Here is an 18,759-nt window from a genome sequence, read left to right as displayed (position 1 = left end):
GTAGGAAGCAACTTTCCAGGGAGCGCTGTATATACAAGAAGAGGGAACATGAATTTCAGTAAACAATTAGCTGACTCTACCACAGATAGTTAACAAAGTGAGTCATTCTAGTACTGTGTGGGAATAAACATTTTGCACGATGGAATGCATATCCTGAAGCATTACATTCTCAGATACTGAAGGAAGGTTAAGGGTCGGGGGATGGGTACATGAAGTTTAATAACAGGGAGAGAAGATGAGTTATACAGAAAGAGAAAATATTTAGCTTTGAAAGGCTAAGTAAGCATAGCAGAGGAGTTCCAAATAACGAGATTTGTGGATGAAAAAGCGATTTTTGTGTCTTCATTCATCTGCTCTTTCGTTCATTCAACAGGTACCACCAGAGCCTGTTTGCTGCTGGCCCTGTGCTTGTTTTGGGGTGGGAGTGGGGGAGGGAAGAGGAGATGGGAGCTGCAGGGGGTGGTCAGCACAGGTGCACTGGGGGAAGTGGTGTGTATTCTTACAGGGACAGGAATGTATACAAGCAGAATGTTGTGCAGGTATAGGGAGAAGCTATTAAGCATAATCCAGGATAGTGGGGGGTTTTTTTCCTTTTGACCTTGAAAAAATATCTTCTGAGACATTATATGAGAGAAACTTTCCTAAAAGCTTTTAAAGTGCAGTACTTCATTAGAACAAATTGATGATCTAAAGAAGAAAAATGTCGGATTCCAACAAATAAGAAACAACTTGTATGTTCTTTTCAGAATATAATATTTTTCAATAAAAATGAGTAAAAATTTCTCATATTCTTAAGTATTCATAAGCTTTGTGCTCATCTTATACATAAAAAGTTACTGTTGTTCTCAGTACACAAGAAGTTTGATTTATGATGGGACTGCCAGGGAAGAAAATCTGTCATAATGTTTTATAGCCAAACCACTGGAGTGATGCTAATAACCATCTGTACTGCACACCACAGTTTACAGAGTGGTCCCAGGTAATTGGCCCCGTCATGCTCACTGTAACCCTGTGAGGTAGGTAGTGGTTAGGCTGATATTATCCTCAGTGTTATCATCGTATTACCATCATCCCCAGTTTACAGTTGAAGAAACTGACACTTGAGGATGTAAGTAATTTTCCCAGAATCTATAAATTTAAATTCCCAGAGAGAGAAAATACATTTTAAATTCTGATATTCTTGTCTATCAACACCTGTATTCAAGAATAAAATAAATCTAACTGAGCTTTTTTAAAGCCCCGTTTACTGCTCACCTGCTGTCGGGATGTGGGGTAGACGGGGCTTAAAAACTACGGTCATATTTCCAAACAGTGCGGTATTTTCTGTTCTTAGAACTATGTCTATTTTTTTGAAGGTCAGTTAATTGCCTTTTTCGTTCCCCTTTGGTCTTTACAGTAATTCATTTTATGGTACATGAAATTTTGGGGAAAAGTGCATAAAGGGTGGGACTTTTATTCTTGGAGCCCATTTTTTTCTCTTTGGGGACCTATTTGTTCTTTCAACAGAAGTTTGTTGTGTGCCAGGAATTGCGCTAGCTCCGAACTCCTCTGCTCTCACAAGTTACTGGTGAATAATGTTGTCACTTTGTGACTAATGGCCATCTGTGTCTGTTCTCTCAGGTGGGGTGACTGCTCTCTGCTGGGACCCCGTCCAGCGGGTGTTGTTCTCGGGGAGCTCCGACCACTCTGTCATCATGTGGGACATCGGTGGGAGAAAAGGAACAGCCATCGAGCTCCAAGGACATAGGTAAGGCTGCTGGTGCTTTTATTTTTTTATTTATCATTTATTTTTTATATTTATCTATTTATTTATTCATTTATTTATTTATTTATGCGGTACGCGGGCCTCTCACTGTTGTGGCCTCTCCCGTTGCGGAGCACAGGCTCCGGACATGCAGGCTCAGCGGCCGTGGCTCACGGGCCCAGCCGCTCCGTGGCATGTGGGATCTTCCTGGACCGGGGCACGAACCCGTGTCCCCTGCATTGGCAGGCGGACTCTCAACCACTGCGCCACCAGGGAAGCCCCAAATTTATTTATTTTTTTATTTTTGGCTGCACTGTGGGGCGTGTGGGATCTTAGTTCCCCCACCAGGGATCGAACCCGCGCCTTTGGCAGTGAAAGCACCGAGTCCTAACCACTGGACCACCAGGGAATTCCCTGTTGGTGCTTTTATGAAGAACTCTGGGAAAGATTCCCGGCTGAAAGCTGGAACAAAGGCATGCGGGTCAGTCTTTGTGGCGGGAGCTTAGCCTGGGGATAATGTGACAGGAACGCAAATAATGGCCACCTTGATTTATATCTGTACATAAGTATGTTTATTTATTTATACCCCATTTTAACCCACAGAGGATTTGAGAGTGCTTACAAAAACCACAAAATAAAATAGTGGCAGCAAAGAAATAAAGGGTAAAAAAGAGAACCAGGGAAGACTATAAGAGTAAAAATTTGAGAGTGAGAGAAAAAAGAGCTTCAGAATATAAGCTATGAAGGCCTACAGAATTTCTATAATTGAGTTCAAATGTGGTTTCAAGATTCCTGGCAGCTTAAGGAAAAGGTATCCTCACCCAGTACATGTTGTACTTCCCCAGATATTTACTGAGTACTCGCCTTGATTAGTATCAGGCTCTTCTTCCTTAAGGAGTGGATTTCAGGAGACTGAGAGGAAGAGCAGAGAAAGCTTTTTGCTTCCTTGGAGCAGTTCTCAAACTTTGTTGTCCGCCAAGAATCACTGAGAAATCTGTTAAGTAGATTCCTGGGCCCTGTCCTCTGAGATTCTCTCCACTGGTCTGGAGCTGCGGGCATCTGTGTCGTAACAAGCCTCCCAAGTAGCTCTGCCAGTGACCCTTGGACCACACTCTGATTTGTCCCACGTGTGCTGCCCGAGGTCCCCGGAGGCAAAGCCTGATCGTGTTGCCAAAAAGAATTTTCAATCTGCTTTAGAACTCTGAAGCTAATCTGAATTGTCTTTAACTTTTAAAGTTTTCAACCTGATCTTCACTATGACTCTAATATATCAACTCCCATGAACTGACTGGTTTTAAGTGGCATTAGCTCCACCTGTAGATCTGCCTGGAAACACGAGTTTCAAAAACTTCTCCTAAGAAGTTAAATTTACAGTTTGGAATTATTAGATATGAGCTAATTCAATTTTACAGGGCCCATGCACAAATACTTATATTTTGTGTTAGAGTTTAATTTTAGAGACGTAGCTACTAAGTCCTTCATTCCCACATGAGAGAACAGATCAGTTGTCCGGGGCTATACTTGGCTTGTGGGACCACTCAGACCTCAGTATCAGCTCATGAAAGGAATTACTCCCTTATATTTCTCTCCATGACAAGGGGACACATATCGAGATCACGTAGAAGGAGTTGACATCATCCATGTAAGTGAAGAAAAAGAAAAACAAAATACAGCCCTGTTTCCTAATACTCGGTTACCAGCTACTCTACCAAGTAATTTCTGCTACTTGGGCTGCCTCCGAGAAATCAGATACAGGCTTTGAATGAAGATCAGCAGTATTTCTTGGACTCATTCAGATTAGCTCATAACTAGTTTTATTTCTACACAGTGGTTCACAAAGACTGCAAGCAGGGCGGGTGTCAGTACTCACCGCCAGCGTCACTGGGTGCTGCGTGTCCTTAGGCAGAACGTTGTTCTGGGAGACTTGCATCTACAGTTGGATAAGAAAGGAAAAGCTATAAAGTGGAGACAGTCTCTCAGTTCCAGAAAAATGAAGCCTAAACTAATAGGTCTTCCAGTTTCTGAGACATACAGGCTTGGCCTTTTAGAAGATGAAACGAACCATACTTGGAGTCCATCCTGATAGGATCGCACCCTGGAGCCTGGTGCGGTGGACAGGCTGGTGAGATCAGGAGCTACCGGTCAGAACTGCCTTGAACAGGAAGAACAGCAGAAGGCCTTGCCTGGTGCTTTATTTATTGATAATTCAAGCTTAGTAATAAGGTGGAGTCTATGAGGGGCTCCTTGACACCAGGTCTTAGTCTGAGAGGGGTTGCCCTTGGTGTCACAGAACTAGGAGAAGTAAACTTCCTCAGCATCGTTGGTGTCACACTGTGAGAGTGGGTTTGAGTGCCCGAGGTGGGGACAGGGAAGCATTGGAGCTGCTGACAGATGGAGGAAGACGGGGTTCACAAAGAAGGTGCAGGAAAGAAGGTCAAGAGCATCAGGCAGGATAAGGCCCACGTTCACAGCAGCCATTCCTCTGCCCTGAAAACTGGCCACTGGATTGGTGTTTGGTGATTCCTGTATTTGTTTTTCGTTTTTTGTTTTTTTCAAATTATCTGCAATCTTTTCTTGTTTCTTTTTTTTTTTTTTTTAATTTTTATTGGAGTATAGTTGCTTTACAATGTGTTAGTTTCTACTGTACAGCAAAGTGAATCAGCTATACATATACATATATCCCTTCTTTTTTGGATTTCCTTCCCATTTAAGTTACCGCAGAGCATTGAGTAGAGTCCTGTGTGCTATACAGTAGGTTCTCATTAGTTATCTGTTTTATACATAGTATCAGTAGTGTATGTATGTCAATCCCAATCTCCCAGTTCACCCCATCCTTGATTCTTGTATTTGAGTAGCGCCTAATACTTTGTCAAAGAGCTTTCAAAACACACAGACACCTCAGTTTAATCTTACAATAACCCTATGAAAGAGAGAGGTCAGATATCATTTTTTCGGTGAGAATATTGGGCTTCCATCCTCAAAGACTCCAGCTGGTAGCTTAGGTCTCCCAGACCTCAGTTCAGTCCAGCAGAGAAAGCTTCTCAGAACCTTCTTTGTATCCAGCGCTGTGCTAGGCTCTGGGGAAACAAAAATGAACATTGAATAACATGGTCCCCACCGTGCCCCATGGTGTTTTCTTTCTTTTCTACTTTAGAGGCCGAAGACTTTCTGCCTGGGGCCTCAGGCTGCCCCTTGCTCTCCTACAATTCCTCATTTTCCCACCTTCCCCCAGGATGACTGTTGGTGGCCAGAGTTCCAAATCAGGGGCCCAATCGTTGAGCTTGGGCACCGGGAAGAGCAGACTGGACCAGAGATTTCCCCACCCCTCAGGGTGGGGAGACTGCCTTCCCCTCTTCTGGAAACGTCCAGCCATAGTGTGGAGGGACAGCTCCCTGTGGCTTCTGTCCCAGGTTCTGAGCTTTCACACCATCCTTCATTGGCAGAAATACAACATTAATGTAGCCAGTTTGATTTGATGTGTAAAAATCCCATCAAAGCAGAGAGAGCTTTAGCACAAGTAAGTGATTGATGACAGCAAAAATGTTTCCAAGTCCAAGGAAAAAAAGCTGAGAAAGTATACTTCTATAGTACAATATTATCTGCATTTGAAGCATTTTGGTATTTTTATTCCCTGCACCAAGTAGAACATGATTGCGTGCCAGCTCTGGGGAAAGAAAGGCAAAGAAAAGGTTCCAATTTCAGGGGCCAGTTATGGTTTTCAAGAATCAGTTACCAGTTAGATGGATATTATTGAAGCATAAACCTGGACATCTATTGTCCCGTGCCCACCTTGTCAAATCTAATCATGGGACTTGGACCTTTTAGATTCTTTTTTATTCTGATAGGTATAGGATAATACCTGTCATTTCATGACCACCTTTTCTTTCATGGCCATATTTTTTCTTTCTAATAGTGTTTTCTTAGGACTCTAAGACTTTCTGGCAATTTAATTTAATGGTAACTTGATTTAAAGCACAGGTAAAGGTCTGCGTGGTCCCTTGTGCTGGACCCCTCCACCAAGACTGGGATCCGCGGGCTGCATGAGGCTCTGTCACAGCCGTGACCCTGGGCCCACGTGGCCTGTGTCTTTGCCTCCTCTTTCCACAGCCCCAGCTCTGGGTTTCTCTCTTCCTCTTCTTACCATGGGTAAGACTTTTCTTATAAGCATCTTCGAATTCTTTTGGTAAAGAAATAGGCTATTCATAAATAAATAAACATTGGGAGAATTTATGCTTTTCTCTTATATCAAAGTTATGAAAGGAAGTAAAATTCTTGCACTCAGGTTCTTCTGGGTTTGGGGGAGAGGGACCAAGGATAAATATGTATGAAAGCTTTCTCTCCTTCCGAATCTGAGATTAGGAGCGTTTCTCATTGTCACACTAGAGAATCATTAGGGGTGATGGGAAGAGATGTCTTTTCTATTTTTAAGTATTTAGCTAACTAAAGACATAATAGGTCAAAGTATTAGCAGCTAAAGTTCTTTACAGAGGGTAGCATCTCGTCAAAGAGAGAGGGGTTGTATAGTGTGGTGACTAGTAATAGCCTTTGAGTCAGGCCAGGCTGTATACGAGGCAGCCCTTCTGCTGAGGGCTCTGTAGGCTTGGGCAAGACACCTCATCTCTGATCTTCAGTTTCCTCATCTCTAAAATAAGGACAATATTGGAAAGAAAAGCCCTCAAAGGTTGTCAAAAATCAGAAATAATACAATGCATGTAAAATAATCAGCATAAGAATAAGGGGTAATTAGTGGCAATTGTTAACATTTTCTTGTTAATAAAAACGATAATAATTCAAAAATCGAGCTTTCAGATAAGATTACTGTTTCTCCCTGATTGTAGCATTTCCAATGGAAATATTGCCACATACACCTACTCCCTCTATACCTAATATATTCAGCAGATGTTCATCGAGCTCCGTCTACAGACCAGACTTTGTATTGGGCTCTTAGGACCCAAAGGTGACTAAGAAAACAGTCCCTGCCTCTATAGGGCTGTGCTAGACGTATGAAAAGGTGGTAAAGGTGGATCCGTTTGCCATTTTACTGGAAAGTAGGTGGCCTCAGTGGGGGAGATTCCCTGTTGATCTGGATCTTAGGAGATGAAGAGATTCTCATCGTTCTGCTGAGGATTACCCAAACAGAATTGCATGAACTAAATACAGTGTTCAGGAAACTGCAAGTGGACAGAGGGCCAGTGGCTAATCTGAACTTCCACTCTAGCCAGTGAACAGCAAATTGTTGCTGACGCACAAACCAGTGTTCCCAGAAAGGAGACCCCAAGTTCAGGTTCAGCCTTGGCTGTTGTCCAAGAATCCCTGGGGAGACGATCCTTCTAGGGTCCCTTTGGTGTGGGATAAGCCTAAGTGTCAGTTATCCTGGAGACCTCTCATGTGTGGATCGGTCACGGACCTTCTCTGGTCCGAGGAGGTCTGGAAAACTTAGGAATGTGGGAGTTACGAATATAAGAGAGAGAGAGATCTCTAGAAGCAGATGCTTAACTGGTTAGATTTCACCAAGTGGGCTGGGAATTTTCATACTTTGGAAAGTTTCATTTCTTTGCTGTACATTTAAGTCCCGCCTACTTTGGGGATGGAACAGGGCCTAAGTTGACGTTTGGGTAGATGTTAGCCTGTGTCTGAAAATCTGTTTCTATAAAGAGGATAAAGGCTTCTCTACCCTTTTTCCTTAAGAAGCATCAGACACAGGACCAGCCTTCATGGGCGTGTGACCTTTGCAATCACACGAGGCCTCACGCTTAGAAGGGTCCCATGCTTGGTTTAGTGCTCTACTGTCACCATCTTGTAATTCTTTATTTTTTTGACAAGGGGCCCTTTGTTTTCATTTTGCGTCGCGTCCTCCGTGTTACGTAGCTTGGCCCGATCAGAAGTGCTGCCTCTAGGGCTGGTGAGAAAGGGAGTGCGGCCATCCCGCTAAGCATAGTCTTTGTAGATGGTGGAGCCTGTTGGTTGTGCAAAGTGGGGTCTTCATACACTCATAAGAGATTTGTAGTGCAGTTCATGGAATGCTCATCTATGAAATAATAACCAGTTTTGAGATGCTTTCTAGTATAAATGCTACAGTGATGCCGGATCAAACATGAATGCAAGAAGAAGGTATCTTTTACTTTTTATAACCGTTGATCTGTGAACCTGGGGATGTTCCCTCATCTCGTTTTTAACTGCAAGGTGGTTGTATTTTGAATCCTTAAGTCAGGAAGCCCCTGAGCAGCTTTATTACAAAGCTTGGGATACAGCATTCATCACTGTGTTCTCCTGGGTTGGAATATTAACAGGACTGGAGTCCCATAAATTATGTATCTGTTGCTGAACGTTGCTGCCAGCTATGAGTGGCAAAGCACTTCCTTCTGTAGCTTATTTCGTTTTGCAAGATCCTTGACGTGTATCAAGGTGTCTTAACAAATGAAATGTAGTTCAAATCACAGGGCGGTTATGAATCTGTTCAAATAGATAGATTTTCCTTCTTGCCCCGGAATGTCACAATGGTGTCAGTCCATATTCTAAAATGTATGAAGTAACAACCAGGAGAGATAGAAAACAATTGACTTTGTTTTTTAATGAATACATGTCAAAGATTTTATATTAGTCATTAATTAATAAAGGAGCTGGTAAGATGTTACAACCAGTTCAGAGGAAAATCCAGAGTAGAAACATGCAGAGGCAATGGAGAATGCTGCAATGAATTTGTGTTTTCACAGTTGATTTCTTCCATGTGAGGAAAAGGATGTGGAAATTAGTTGCATCTTCACTGGATAAAATTCATTTGCAGTAGTGTCAGTTTTCTATAACTTACAGAGTTATAAAATAGCATAAAGATACTGAAGGTACAGACCCCCATAGAGTCAGAAAACCCAGAAGGGGGTGCTAGACCATACCTGATATTCCATTGAAAAGATACCCAGTAATTTCTTTCTGCCCATTTCAAAGTTTTTTGACCTACCCCTCCTCTCCTGTAATCAGAATAATCTCAAAGATTATTCTTGATCACAAAAAAAAGGCTGGTCTCATAAAGTTCGGCCTAATCATGTACACTGGTGCAATAAGAGTGTAAATTAACCCGTAGGCCGTCTTGGTTTGCTTTGCAAATATGGAGCCGTACAGTGTTAAACAACTGTTAAGCCCACAACATTTACAAAAGTTTTTATAAGGAATCTTGGATTGAGCTTTTCAGAACCTCTGTTATCTGCTATCCCAAGGCTAGGAAACTGAGCCCAAGAAAATCTCCACCATTTTTCACCTATAGTACTTATAACCTTGGTTGAATTCCTCGAGGTTTTCAACATTTGCTAGCTTCCTGGCCTGGTAGCTTTCTTACCACCTGTAAGGCCAGGACCATGCAAACCAGGTACCAGGCCAGTTTTCCTTTTGGGAGGGGGATGGTTATAGGCATTGGCTCCCTTAATTCTTAAAGGGGCTAGTCATATCTGATTCAATGAACTACCCTCTAATATGATACTCTAGGTAAGGCCTTGTCTGCCCAACGATATACTATGGATAGATTCTAATTAAACCTGTGAAATAACTGTATTGCCATGAAAATCAAGGGGACTCAGTAACAGATTTTGAATTCTGGGGGATCTCTGGGAATTGGATATCATTCTTAAATGTTTGGATTTAGCTTATCAAAGCAGAATTTACTAAATTGTAAGTTAGAGATAGCATAAAAAGTAAGAGAAAAGGCAGCCTCGTATATCCAAAAAATAGAACATTAAAGCAACGTCAACAGTATTCCAGACAGGTAACCACAGTAAAACTTCCCTCTTCAGTTCATTCAGTCCTGTGTCATTAATTCTTGTTCTGCTGGTTTTGGTTCAGCAGTCTGCATTTGTGAAGCCATCTGCATGCAGACTAAAAAGAGTCCAGAAATCCAAGGAAATCCTGAGTCAATCCACTAGTACAGTTTACAGATTATCTAAGCAATGTCAGTTCAGTACCCTTTGCCTAAGAGTCTATTCGTTTAAATACCAGTATTTAAAAATACCTGCTATATAGAGTCCTTTCCCAGGAAACTCTGAGATTGGCCTTTCTGGCCTGTAGCTTATAGTGGAGGCTTCAGGCAAGAGTCAGAATAATACAAAGTTACCTGTAGATATTAGAGACTTAATGGTTAATTTTTACTGTTATAAATAATATCAGAATTGAGAAGAGTAAAATTCTCTATTGAGATACCCTACATAACTATTTCCTAAGAGATTTGATCAGTATTTTGCCTGCAGGTAAAAACAGACAATGAGAGCACTGATAAGTCTCCAGGGTCTTCCCATGCAATATACAGTTTCAGAAATATATTAATAATATTTTACCCATACTGACTTAACCTAGGGAAGACTAAGCATCTCCTCTGATCCGACGGCTCTTCCTGTAACACAGTAAACAAATGCAGTTAGTAACACAGCAATTATGTATAGCATCTCTATCTTTATAAGGCAAAGGGAACAAATCTTTATGATTTTTCTAGGACCCCTCTAGAAAATCTTAAAGATAGTTTTAGATAATCTAAAGATCGTTCTTAGCATTTAAAAATATGCTAAAAAAAATTTTTTCCCCAAAATACAGGGTTCAGTGTGGGAAAGCAAAACCATTTTCAGAGGATACTTGATATCTTTAGATACTTGATTAAGATAGGAGCACAGGTGCCTAAGAAACAATACTTGGTTATCTATATAATCGAAGTAACAAGAAAACATTGGAAAATAAATGTAGAAAGGAACACAGTCTTAAAGAATTTAGGTCTTTTCACAAATGAGGGCCCTTGTTCCTTTTTCTTTTCTTAAATAATCAAGAACTTTTCAAGTCAACATAAAGCTCTGAAAATAATTTTCGTGAGACACAGAATCTCTGCTAGCTAGGCAGATTCCATAGGAGGTAAAGAATATCCTTTTGCAGTGTAGTCCAAGGCATTACTCAGTAAACTAAGGAAGCAAGCCATCAAAACCGAGGGAACTATGCCAAAATTCTAATGTATTTTATAGCTTTTTTTTAAAGACTCGAGTATTATAAACCAAAGCAAGTAAAATTCATTTTCCATGTTTTGTCTTTTATTTTTCTCTTTTATATTCTGAAACAAATATATATTTTACTTTAGAATTGCCTTTTTCATTCATTTATGCTCTCTCGAAAGTATATGATGGAGTTTTCCAGAGGCTACCTGAGTGACATTATAACAAATGCAGAAAGAGATGAGTATTTGGTTCTTGCCTATTAAGCCAGACATTAGAAAGACTTGCACAAATATTAAACAATGCCATTTTGTCTTCAAAATATTTTGTTTTGGGAAATATAGTTATTTTCCCCAAAATATATGTTATTTACGTTAAAATGCAATGGATTCATCATTGCTATTTTCAGATGAATCAATAGTTTAAAAATTTCTCAGATTTGATTTGACTTCGCTGCCGAGGGCCTGGGTTCAGTCCGTGGTCGGGGAACGAAGATCCCACGGGCCATGTGGTGCAGAAAAAAAAAAAACCCATACTCTTTTTTTTTATTCTTCCCCCAAAACAAAAACACAGACACAATCGTATTTCCTTTTCATTACTGCATCTGGCATAGTCTCAACCACCCATTTTAATTATAATAATTAACCAAAGTAACTAACTCATATTTCATAGAGAAGATTGGGAGGAGGGAGGATGTGGATAATTGAGAACTTTCCATCACATGCTGGCATTTTAGCACAGCTAGACTCGCACAGCTCATGAATCACGTGACATCAATTTCTACTGTGACATACATCACTTTTGCATCCCCTGAAAGTGGCAAAAAGGAACACATTCATTTGACATGACACACCTCAGTTACAGCTTCTCTACAGCACACAAAAATAGGCAAACATATATAATCATATATGCTTATTATGCTTTGTAATCGAAGTTTCAGTTACTTAGAAATTATCTAGGTAGGTATCCAATGACTATCAATTAGCTCAACTTACTATTAGTCCATTGGAAGTTACCTAAAGATCTTGGGAATGATCTTTAAGTTGATATGCTATAAAACATAATTGCTGTATATATAAAAAGTTTATCAGAATAATTAATTGAACACAAACTTAGCTTTCAAAATCTTAAACATTATATAGGCATAATATTAGCTTATTTGACTAGTTATCCTATATAAATTTAGGAGAAATCAACCCAAGTAAAACAAAATGTACATTTGCATTATATTTAACACTGATTAATCCAGAAAAAGACATACCTGTGTTTTAAAACTCATCATGCAAGTCTTATTTGCCAAAGAGTTACCCTAATTTTGTGAACTTGGATTCTTAAAATATCACTGAGTTAGGGTGTATTTTCTGTGGAATAATTTTTAAGTCTAGTAAATTTAAAGTTTTAGAGGTTCAGCTTCCTTATTTTCTGTGAAGTTTAGGAATATTTAATTTACATAAGCTTGCTTATCTTTATAAGCAAGTGCTTATAATATAAAAGATGCCATAATCTAATTTATTGGTACCCTCTGGAAACAGGAAAGCATTCCACACACAAGACGTAAAGTCCCTTCTGAACTGCAGACACGGACGCACAGAGCTTAATGGCTTCAGTCATACAACTGCAGCCGCAAGTGAAAAGTAAACACAAAAGCACACAAAAAATCACCAGTTGAGATTTCACAGAGTTATTCTCCTTCCCAGTGGCCACGGAATTCTTAATGAATTTGAGCTCAAAATAGAAAAATATTCAGACAAAAACAACCAAGAAACCAGATTCCTTGTTCTCTTTTTGCCACAGGAACATAGGTCTCTATCATCTTTTGTTGGTGATCAAGTTGTCAGACCCTGAAACTGAATTCCCCACCAAGGGGGAACAACTTGTCAGCCATGTATGAACTAGAAAGAAAAATAAAACACAGAATCAGTAAAGAGGGCATGAAAACTAGAGAGACAGAGAATCAGTGAAACGCAAGTCTGTTGCTGTGTTGGATTCACCCTGGGAGCCGTCTCGGGCAGCACAGGTTACCTGGCTCCATCAGGTACGCCCAGCAGGCATTTCGTTGGATGACCTTACAAATGTAACATGAACAGATGGCACAGACTTTACTTAATTGATCATTTAAGGAACCAGTACAACAGCTTTTTTCCTTAAGTGTTGGTAACTGACAAAGACACCTCTCCTTGGGGCCTTAGCATCTTACACGAGCATTTTTAAAATTTGAGCTAGAGTTGACTTACAGTGTTGTGTTGGTTTCAGGTGGACAGCAAAGGGATCCAGTTATATATATGCCTATTCTTTTTCAGATTCTTTTCCATTATAGGTTATCACCAGATGTTGAATATAGTTCCCTGTGCTATACAGTAGGTCCTTGTTGTTTATTTTATATATAGTGGTGTGTATCTGTTAATCCCATACCCCTAATTTATCTCTCCCCACTTTCCCCTTTGGACATAAATCATAGCAATATTTTCTTAGATCAGTCTCCCAAAGCAAAAGAAATAAAAGCAAAAGTAAACAAGTAGACCTAATTAAACGTATAAGCTTTTGCACAGCAAAGGACACCATAAACAGAACGGAAAGACATCCTACGGGATGGGAGAAAATATTTGCAAATGATGCAGTCGACAAGGGCTTAATTTCCAAAATATACAAACACCTCATACATCTCAATATCAAAAAAACAAACAACTCAATCAAAAAATGGCAGAAAGGGACTTTCCTGGTGGCACACTGGTGAAGAATCTGCCTGCCAGTACAGGGGACACGGGTTCAAGCCCTGGTCCGGGGAGATCCCACATGCCGTGGAGCTACTAAGCCCGTGCGCCACAACTACTGAGCCCGCATGCCACAACTACTGAAGCCCGTGTGCCTAGAGCCCGTGCTCCACAACAAGTGAAGCCACTGCAATGAGAAGCCCCCGCGCACCGTAATGAAGAGTAGCCCCCGCTCGCTGCAAGTAGAGAAAGTCCGCACGCAGCAACGAAGACCGAACACAGCCAAAAATAAATAAATTTTTAAAAAATATGGCAGAAGACCTAAATAGACATGCCTCCGGAGAAGACATACAGATGGCCAACAGGCACATCGAAAGATGTTCAAGGGGTTCCCTGGTGGCACAGTGGTTGAGAGTCTGCCTGCCGATGCAGGGGACACGGGTTCGTGCCCCGGTCAGGGAAGATCACATATGCCGCAGAGCGGCTGGGCCCGTGAGCCATGGCCGCTGAGCCTGCACGTCCGGAGCCTGTGCTCCGCAACGGCAGAGGCCACAACAGTGAGAGGCCCGCGTACGACCAAAAAAAAAAAGTTCAACCTAGCTAATTATTAAACGAGCATTTTGACTTATTTTAAGTGTTGAAAATCTTGAGTACTCTCCCAATATTAGCATGTTGACAATTCCATCCGGTTTCCAAGATCTGCTCTTGGGTGGGGCTCAGCGGTGAGTGTGCATGTGACCAACTGCTGGGCTTCCTTCCCTCAGGGCTCTCTCTGCTCTTGGGAACTGTCACTAACTCTTGCTTCTTTCGCAGTGACAGAGTCCAGGCCCTGTCCTATGCACAGCACACGCGGCAGCTCATCTCCTGTGGTGGTGACGGTGGGATTGTCGTCTGGAACATGGACGTGGAGAGGCAGGAGGTAGGTGCCACAGCAGCCTCGGGCCACCCCCCTTCTCAGCCACCGGGCTGGGCTCTGCAGCTCCTACCCTGCCGAAAAAAGCTTCAGCCTCCCCTCCTACTCACTCCTTCTTTCTTTTATGAGTAAACCATGAAAGAAAACATGTTGTATCAAGAGAATTTAAAAATTCTGGTATGAAAGGAGCTTCCTTTTTCTTTTTTAACCCCTCATAAATTGGCACGTAACACTTAGCGTAATGGAGATTTCATAAGAATTTCAACTGAGACTAAGCTGGTTAGACTTTAAATCTGTTGAACCATTACAACAGCAGTTCAGGCGAGAAAGAGGAAGCAGCTTTTTTCAGGTGAGTAGCCGTTTGCTATAAAGTGCCTACGAAGACAGAAAGCGTAGTACTTCATGTTATTGGGGGCAGTGGTGGCTAGTGTGTGAGAAATGGTATTTGATGAAGGATCCTTAGTTTGGTATTAATAGAAATATTAGAAATATTTTTTGTGTGTTTGCGAGTCATATTCTAAGCAGTTCTCCAGTTATAAATATATACGTTGTCATTTTTTAGGCATATATTTAAGTTTTATCATAACATTCTTTTTTCGGTGAATTTTCTTTTTCCTCTTTGAGCATCTTAACAACGATTTGCTTACTGAATATCCCCTTTGACAGGTACTTTGATGTTAAACATTTTCTCATTTCCCTAGAATTATGCTGGGTAAACTTTCCCTTTGACAGTGTGTATTCTTCTAATTTATTTCCTTGTGGGATGCGAGAATTAGGAAAGCAACACTTGAAAAATTAGACAAAAGCGATTTCCCAACTTTTTTCCATACCCTCACCCCAATCTCATTTCAAGGGAGTAGTTGCTATTACCCATAATGCAGTGCCTTTCAAATACCAGTAATTAAATGCTTAAGGAGATTGAAGCTTGATTTGCTCAAACCATAAATCCACAGGAGTTCTATTAGTAACTAATTAAAATGATCCTTGCCGTCAGGAAGTAGGGAATTGTGGACTGTTGCTTTTGAAAGTACCACTTGGCCCCGTGGGCGTAAAGGCAGGGATGTCGGCACAGTGTGTGCTAGCCAGGCTCCCGTGTGACTCGTTATTCTGCATGGTGGCCTGTTTTGGGTGACGGACAGTCACACCTGGACTGTCCTGGCTTCTTCCCAGGCCTGACTGGCCAGACTTGGGGAGGGGAACCGCTGGGCTCTTTTCCCTCTGTGCACACAGCCTCCCTCCCTGATAGACAGAGGCCCAAAGGAGGATAACGATGCGGTGTTCCAGAGACGGAACCAGGTGGTTGGTGGGCAGTCCTCCGAGCCATCTTGCTTCAGTTATGCCTTTTGACATGAAAATATCTGGGCGCTCGGTACTTGTTGACTATCTTAAATCTTCTCGAGCGATTCAAAGCTCTAAATGAGCAGTGCTGGTTCCATCCACTTTTTGCACGTGTCCCATTTTGTAAACATACATCCCCTGAGGTGTGTCTGTGGAGCTAAGTGCCATGTGGCGCTCAGCTCGGGAGGCCTGAGGTGTAAGGAAACTGTCCCTGCCCTGAAGGGCAGGTGGCCTTTCTGGAAGAAAAGACATGGGGGAGAAAACGTCAGAGAACTATTCAATGGTACAAATCGTTCGATCACAGTTGGTGTGAGTTAGAGCATCCGGGCGGAGGATTGTCATCTGCTGACGTTCTCAGCGAAGGGTCTGTGGCAGGAGGGAGCACTAAGAGCTTGACGGGCGTGAGTGCACTCTGACCAGAACAAGAAGCACCAAGGGCAAAGAGCGGGCAAAGTGGTCGTGCGCAGAGGCAGAGGCAGAGAGGAGGGGACGGCGGCCGGGGGGTGGGCCGGTGGGGGGAGACCTCAGGTGGCTGAACACAGATCAGGCAGACATCCCATAGGTTGAACGTGTGTTTGTACAGTTAATGAAACGCAATTTCTCACAATTTTATTATTTTTTTAAGTATATATAATACAGGTTCTTTGTAGAAAAGTTAGACTGAGTACTTGTTAACAAAGAGAATGTCAGTTATTCATGATACCACCACCCAGAAATACTGCCCTTCCCATGTTGGCAAACATCCCTCCTTACATTTTTCTCTCCAGATACATGTCAGATTGTTTTTTGGACAAAAAAATGGAATCGTACTACACATGCTGATTGTTTTTCCCCCTTTTCAGAGCCCTACCGTCAGTTCCCTCCTCATAGACACCCACTTATGTATTTCATATGTGTCCTAAACCAGCACGCTTCCTTGTAAAAGGTGTAGCGGGGTGTGTGTGTGTGTGTGTGTGTGTGTGTGTGTGTAAGTTGTTTGTAAATCTTCCTGATTTTCCTGCATCATAAGTGTACTGAAAAATCACAACATAGATAAGTCTTTTAGGGGTAAAATGTTGTCTTCAGCTAAAAAACTTTGGATTATTTTATTAAATCTGTCTTTAAACGAATTAGGGCATGAAAATTACCAAGTAAGTGAAAGGCTTACTTGTTTTCTTCAGTTTTAATAAAATAAATAGACTAAGAATTAGAGCTCTTAAAATGTCCCCTTTTTACTTTTTTTTTTTTTTCTGAGAAAATATGTAGCTTTCGGTTCATTTCTGCTTAAAGATAGGGGAATAGGCTAAGTCCCTGAGTCTGTTCTATAACAGGTCTTCCTCAGAAAAGGATTACATCAACAAAGTCCTTCCTGAGCCTTTACTGTGCTGCTGTCCGTTGTGAAGCCCGGAGAGGGGAGGCCGTTGTTTACCATATTTCTCAAACTTGTTTGATCTCAGGCCTCTTTTACAGTAAGTGTCCTGTCAGTCAAATTGGCGTGCCCTGGAATTCACTTTTGGGAAACGCTGGGGTTGGGTGTATTTTCCCCAATTCCTTGGGTTAGGTGATATATGGAAAGAGACCAGTCTCTCTGCCAGAGGATGAATTTACAGAGTAGAGCATGGAACTCTAGAAGCAAATGTAGCGTCCCCCTGTGGAGAATCTATAAAGATTTGATAAAGAATAGCTTTCAGCTTAACACATCCTTTAAACCTGTTTGACATAGTTTAGAGTACTCGCCATGGGGTTGGGGAATAGTGAACAAAGCCAGGATATTACATGACCCATGAGGCAAGGAGCAGAGCCTTACACCCTGCCAGGCCCTGCCAAGACAGAGGACCGGTAGCTTCCCTGAGAACCCGCCGCTGCGGTCAGGTTCTGTCCCTCCAACGCGGGTAGCTGCATGCATGTGTAATAGGCAGGTGTATGTAATTGTACACAATCAGAGCAAATATAATTGCATATGATCGGGAAGGATGAGATAACGTCCTAAATCCTCAACATAGCTGTCAGTGGTGTGGCCCCTGCATCCCCTCCAGCCTCAGCCCTTCATACCCTTCCCACCCCCCCTTTTCCTTCCCCTGCTCCCCCCTTACACACACCCGTGCGCTCCAGCCATCCTGCCCCTCTCTCAGCCCACTGTGCCTGGTCTCCTGCCATGCATCCCCAGGTCTCAGCTTGTTATCATTTGTCAGAGACAAAGTCCTGAACCCCAGCCTAGGTCATCCCACTCTCACAGCACTCTGTGCTTCTCCTTCTCAGGCCTCTGATCCTTACACTGATTCAGATAATAACTATTATTAATGAGATTTTCATATTAAGTCTTCCCTGATAAATTACAAGCTCCATGATGGTAGAGATTCTTTCTCTTCACCACTACATCCCCAGGACCTGACGCATCATAGGCATTTAGGAAATATTTTCAAAATGATCGAGAAATCACACCTCTGTTTCTTAGAAACACATCTTGATTATGTAAGTTTCGGCAGTGACACTGGTTCCACTGTCTGGGCTGCTTCTCACTGTGACCTGTTGTGTGCTTTATTTGACAAGACCCCTGAATGGTTGGACAGTGATTCCTGCCAAAAGTGCGATCAGCCTTTCTTCTGGAACTTCAAGCAGATGTGGGACAGCAAGAAAATTGGCCTGAGACAGGTGGGTGATACGGATGCTTCCTCAAAATGTAATTGTGTAGAAATAACTTTACCTTATGATCTTGGAGGAAGTAGCGCCCCTGGGCGAGAGCTGCAGTGGGAGTAAATTATTGCCCTGGAGTCACTTTGTGACCACACGCTAGTTTATTCCCTTTCTCTCCTGTAGCTCATTCCTGCTGCATTCGGTTTCCGTAGTCACTTGGTGCCAGTAGTTAAGGGATATGATTTTAGAATTCTAGTGGCATCTAGTGAAATGTACCTTAAAATTAGAGGGGCCGTGCTTAGCTTATATTGGTACCAAACCATGAAATTATGTAAGTGATGTTTATTTCTTCTTAATTTCACTTTCCTTCCTTCCATCTTAGTTTTAGTTATTTATATCTATGTATAATACAGCATTTTCAATCTGATTCCACGGTTGGGTTTGGTCTGCCCCAAGGAAGTCAAATGCCAGTCGCCTAGCTTGAGC

The 18,759-nt window shown here is 41.9% G+C and overlaps 1 protein-coding gene across 3 annotated transcripts in view; it reads left to right on the top strand.

The window, feature by feature from the left end:
• Window positions 1–18,759, top strand: part of WDFY2 (WD repeat and FYVE domain containing 2) — a 181,254-nt gene that overhangs the window by 146,554 nt on the left and 15,941 nt on the right. For all 3 annotated transcript variants that reach the window (XM_030882395.3, XM_070044060.1, XM_030882396.2), the window contains exons 7-9: window positions 1,621–1,747; window positions 14,223–14,328; window positions 18,190–18,291. In XM_030882395.3, coding sequence (XP_030738255.1) covers window positions 1,621–1,747; window positions 14,223–14,328; window positions 18,190–18,291 — 335 coding nt within the window. The remainder of the gene's footprint in view (window positions 1–1,620; window positions 1,748–14,222; window positions 14,329–18,189; window positions 18,292–18,759) is intronic.

This window comes from Globicephala melas, chromosome 18 (genome assembly GCF_963455315.2).
Source record: "Globicephala melas chromosome 18, mGloMel1.2, whole genome shotgun sequence".
Classification (NCBI taxonomy): Eukaryota; Metazoa; Chordata; class Mammalia; order Artiodactyla; family Delphinidae; genus Globicephala; species Globicephala melas.
The sequence above is the reverse complement of the archived record's forward strand: the minus strand, read 5'-3'. Positions and strand labels throughout refer to the sequence as shown.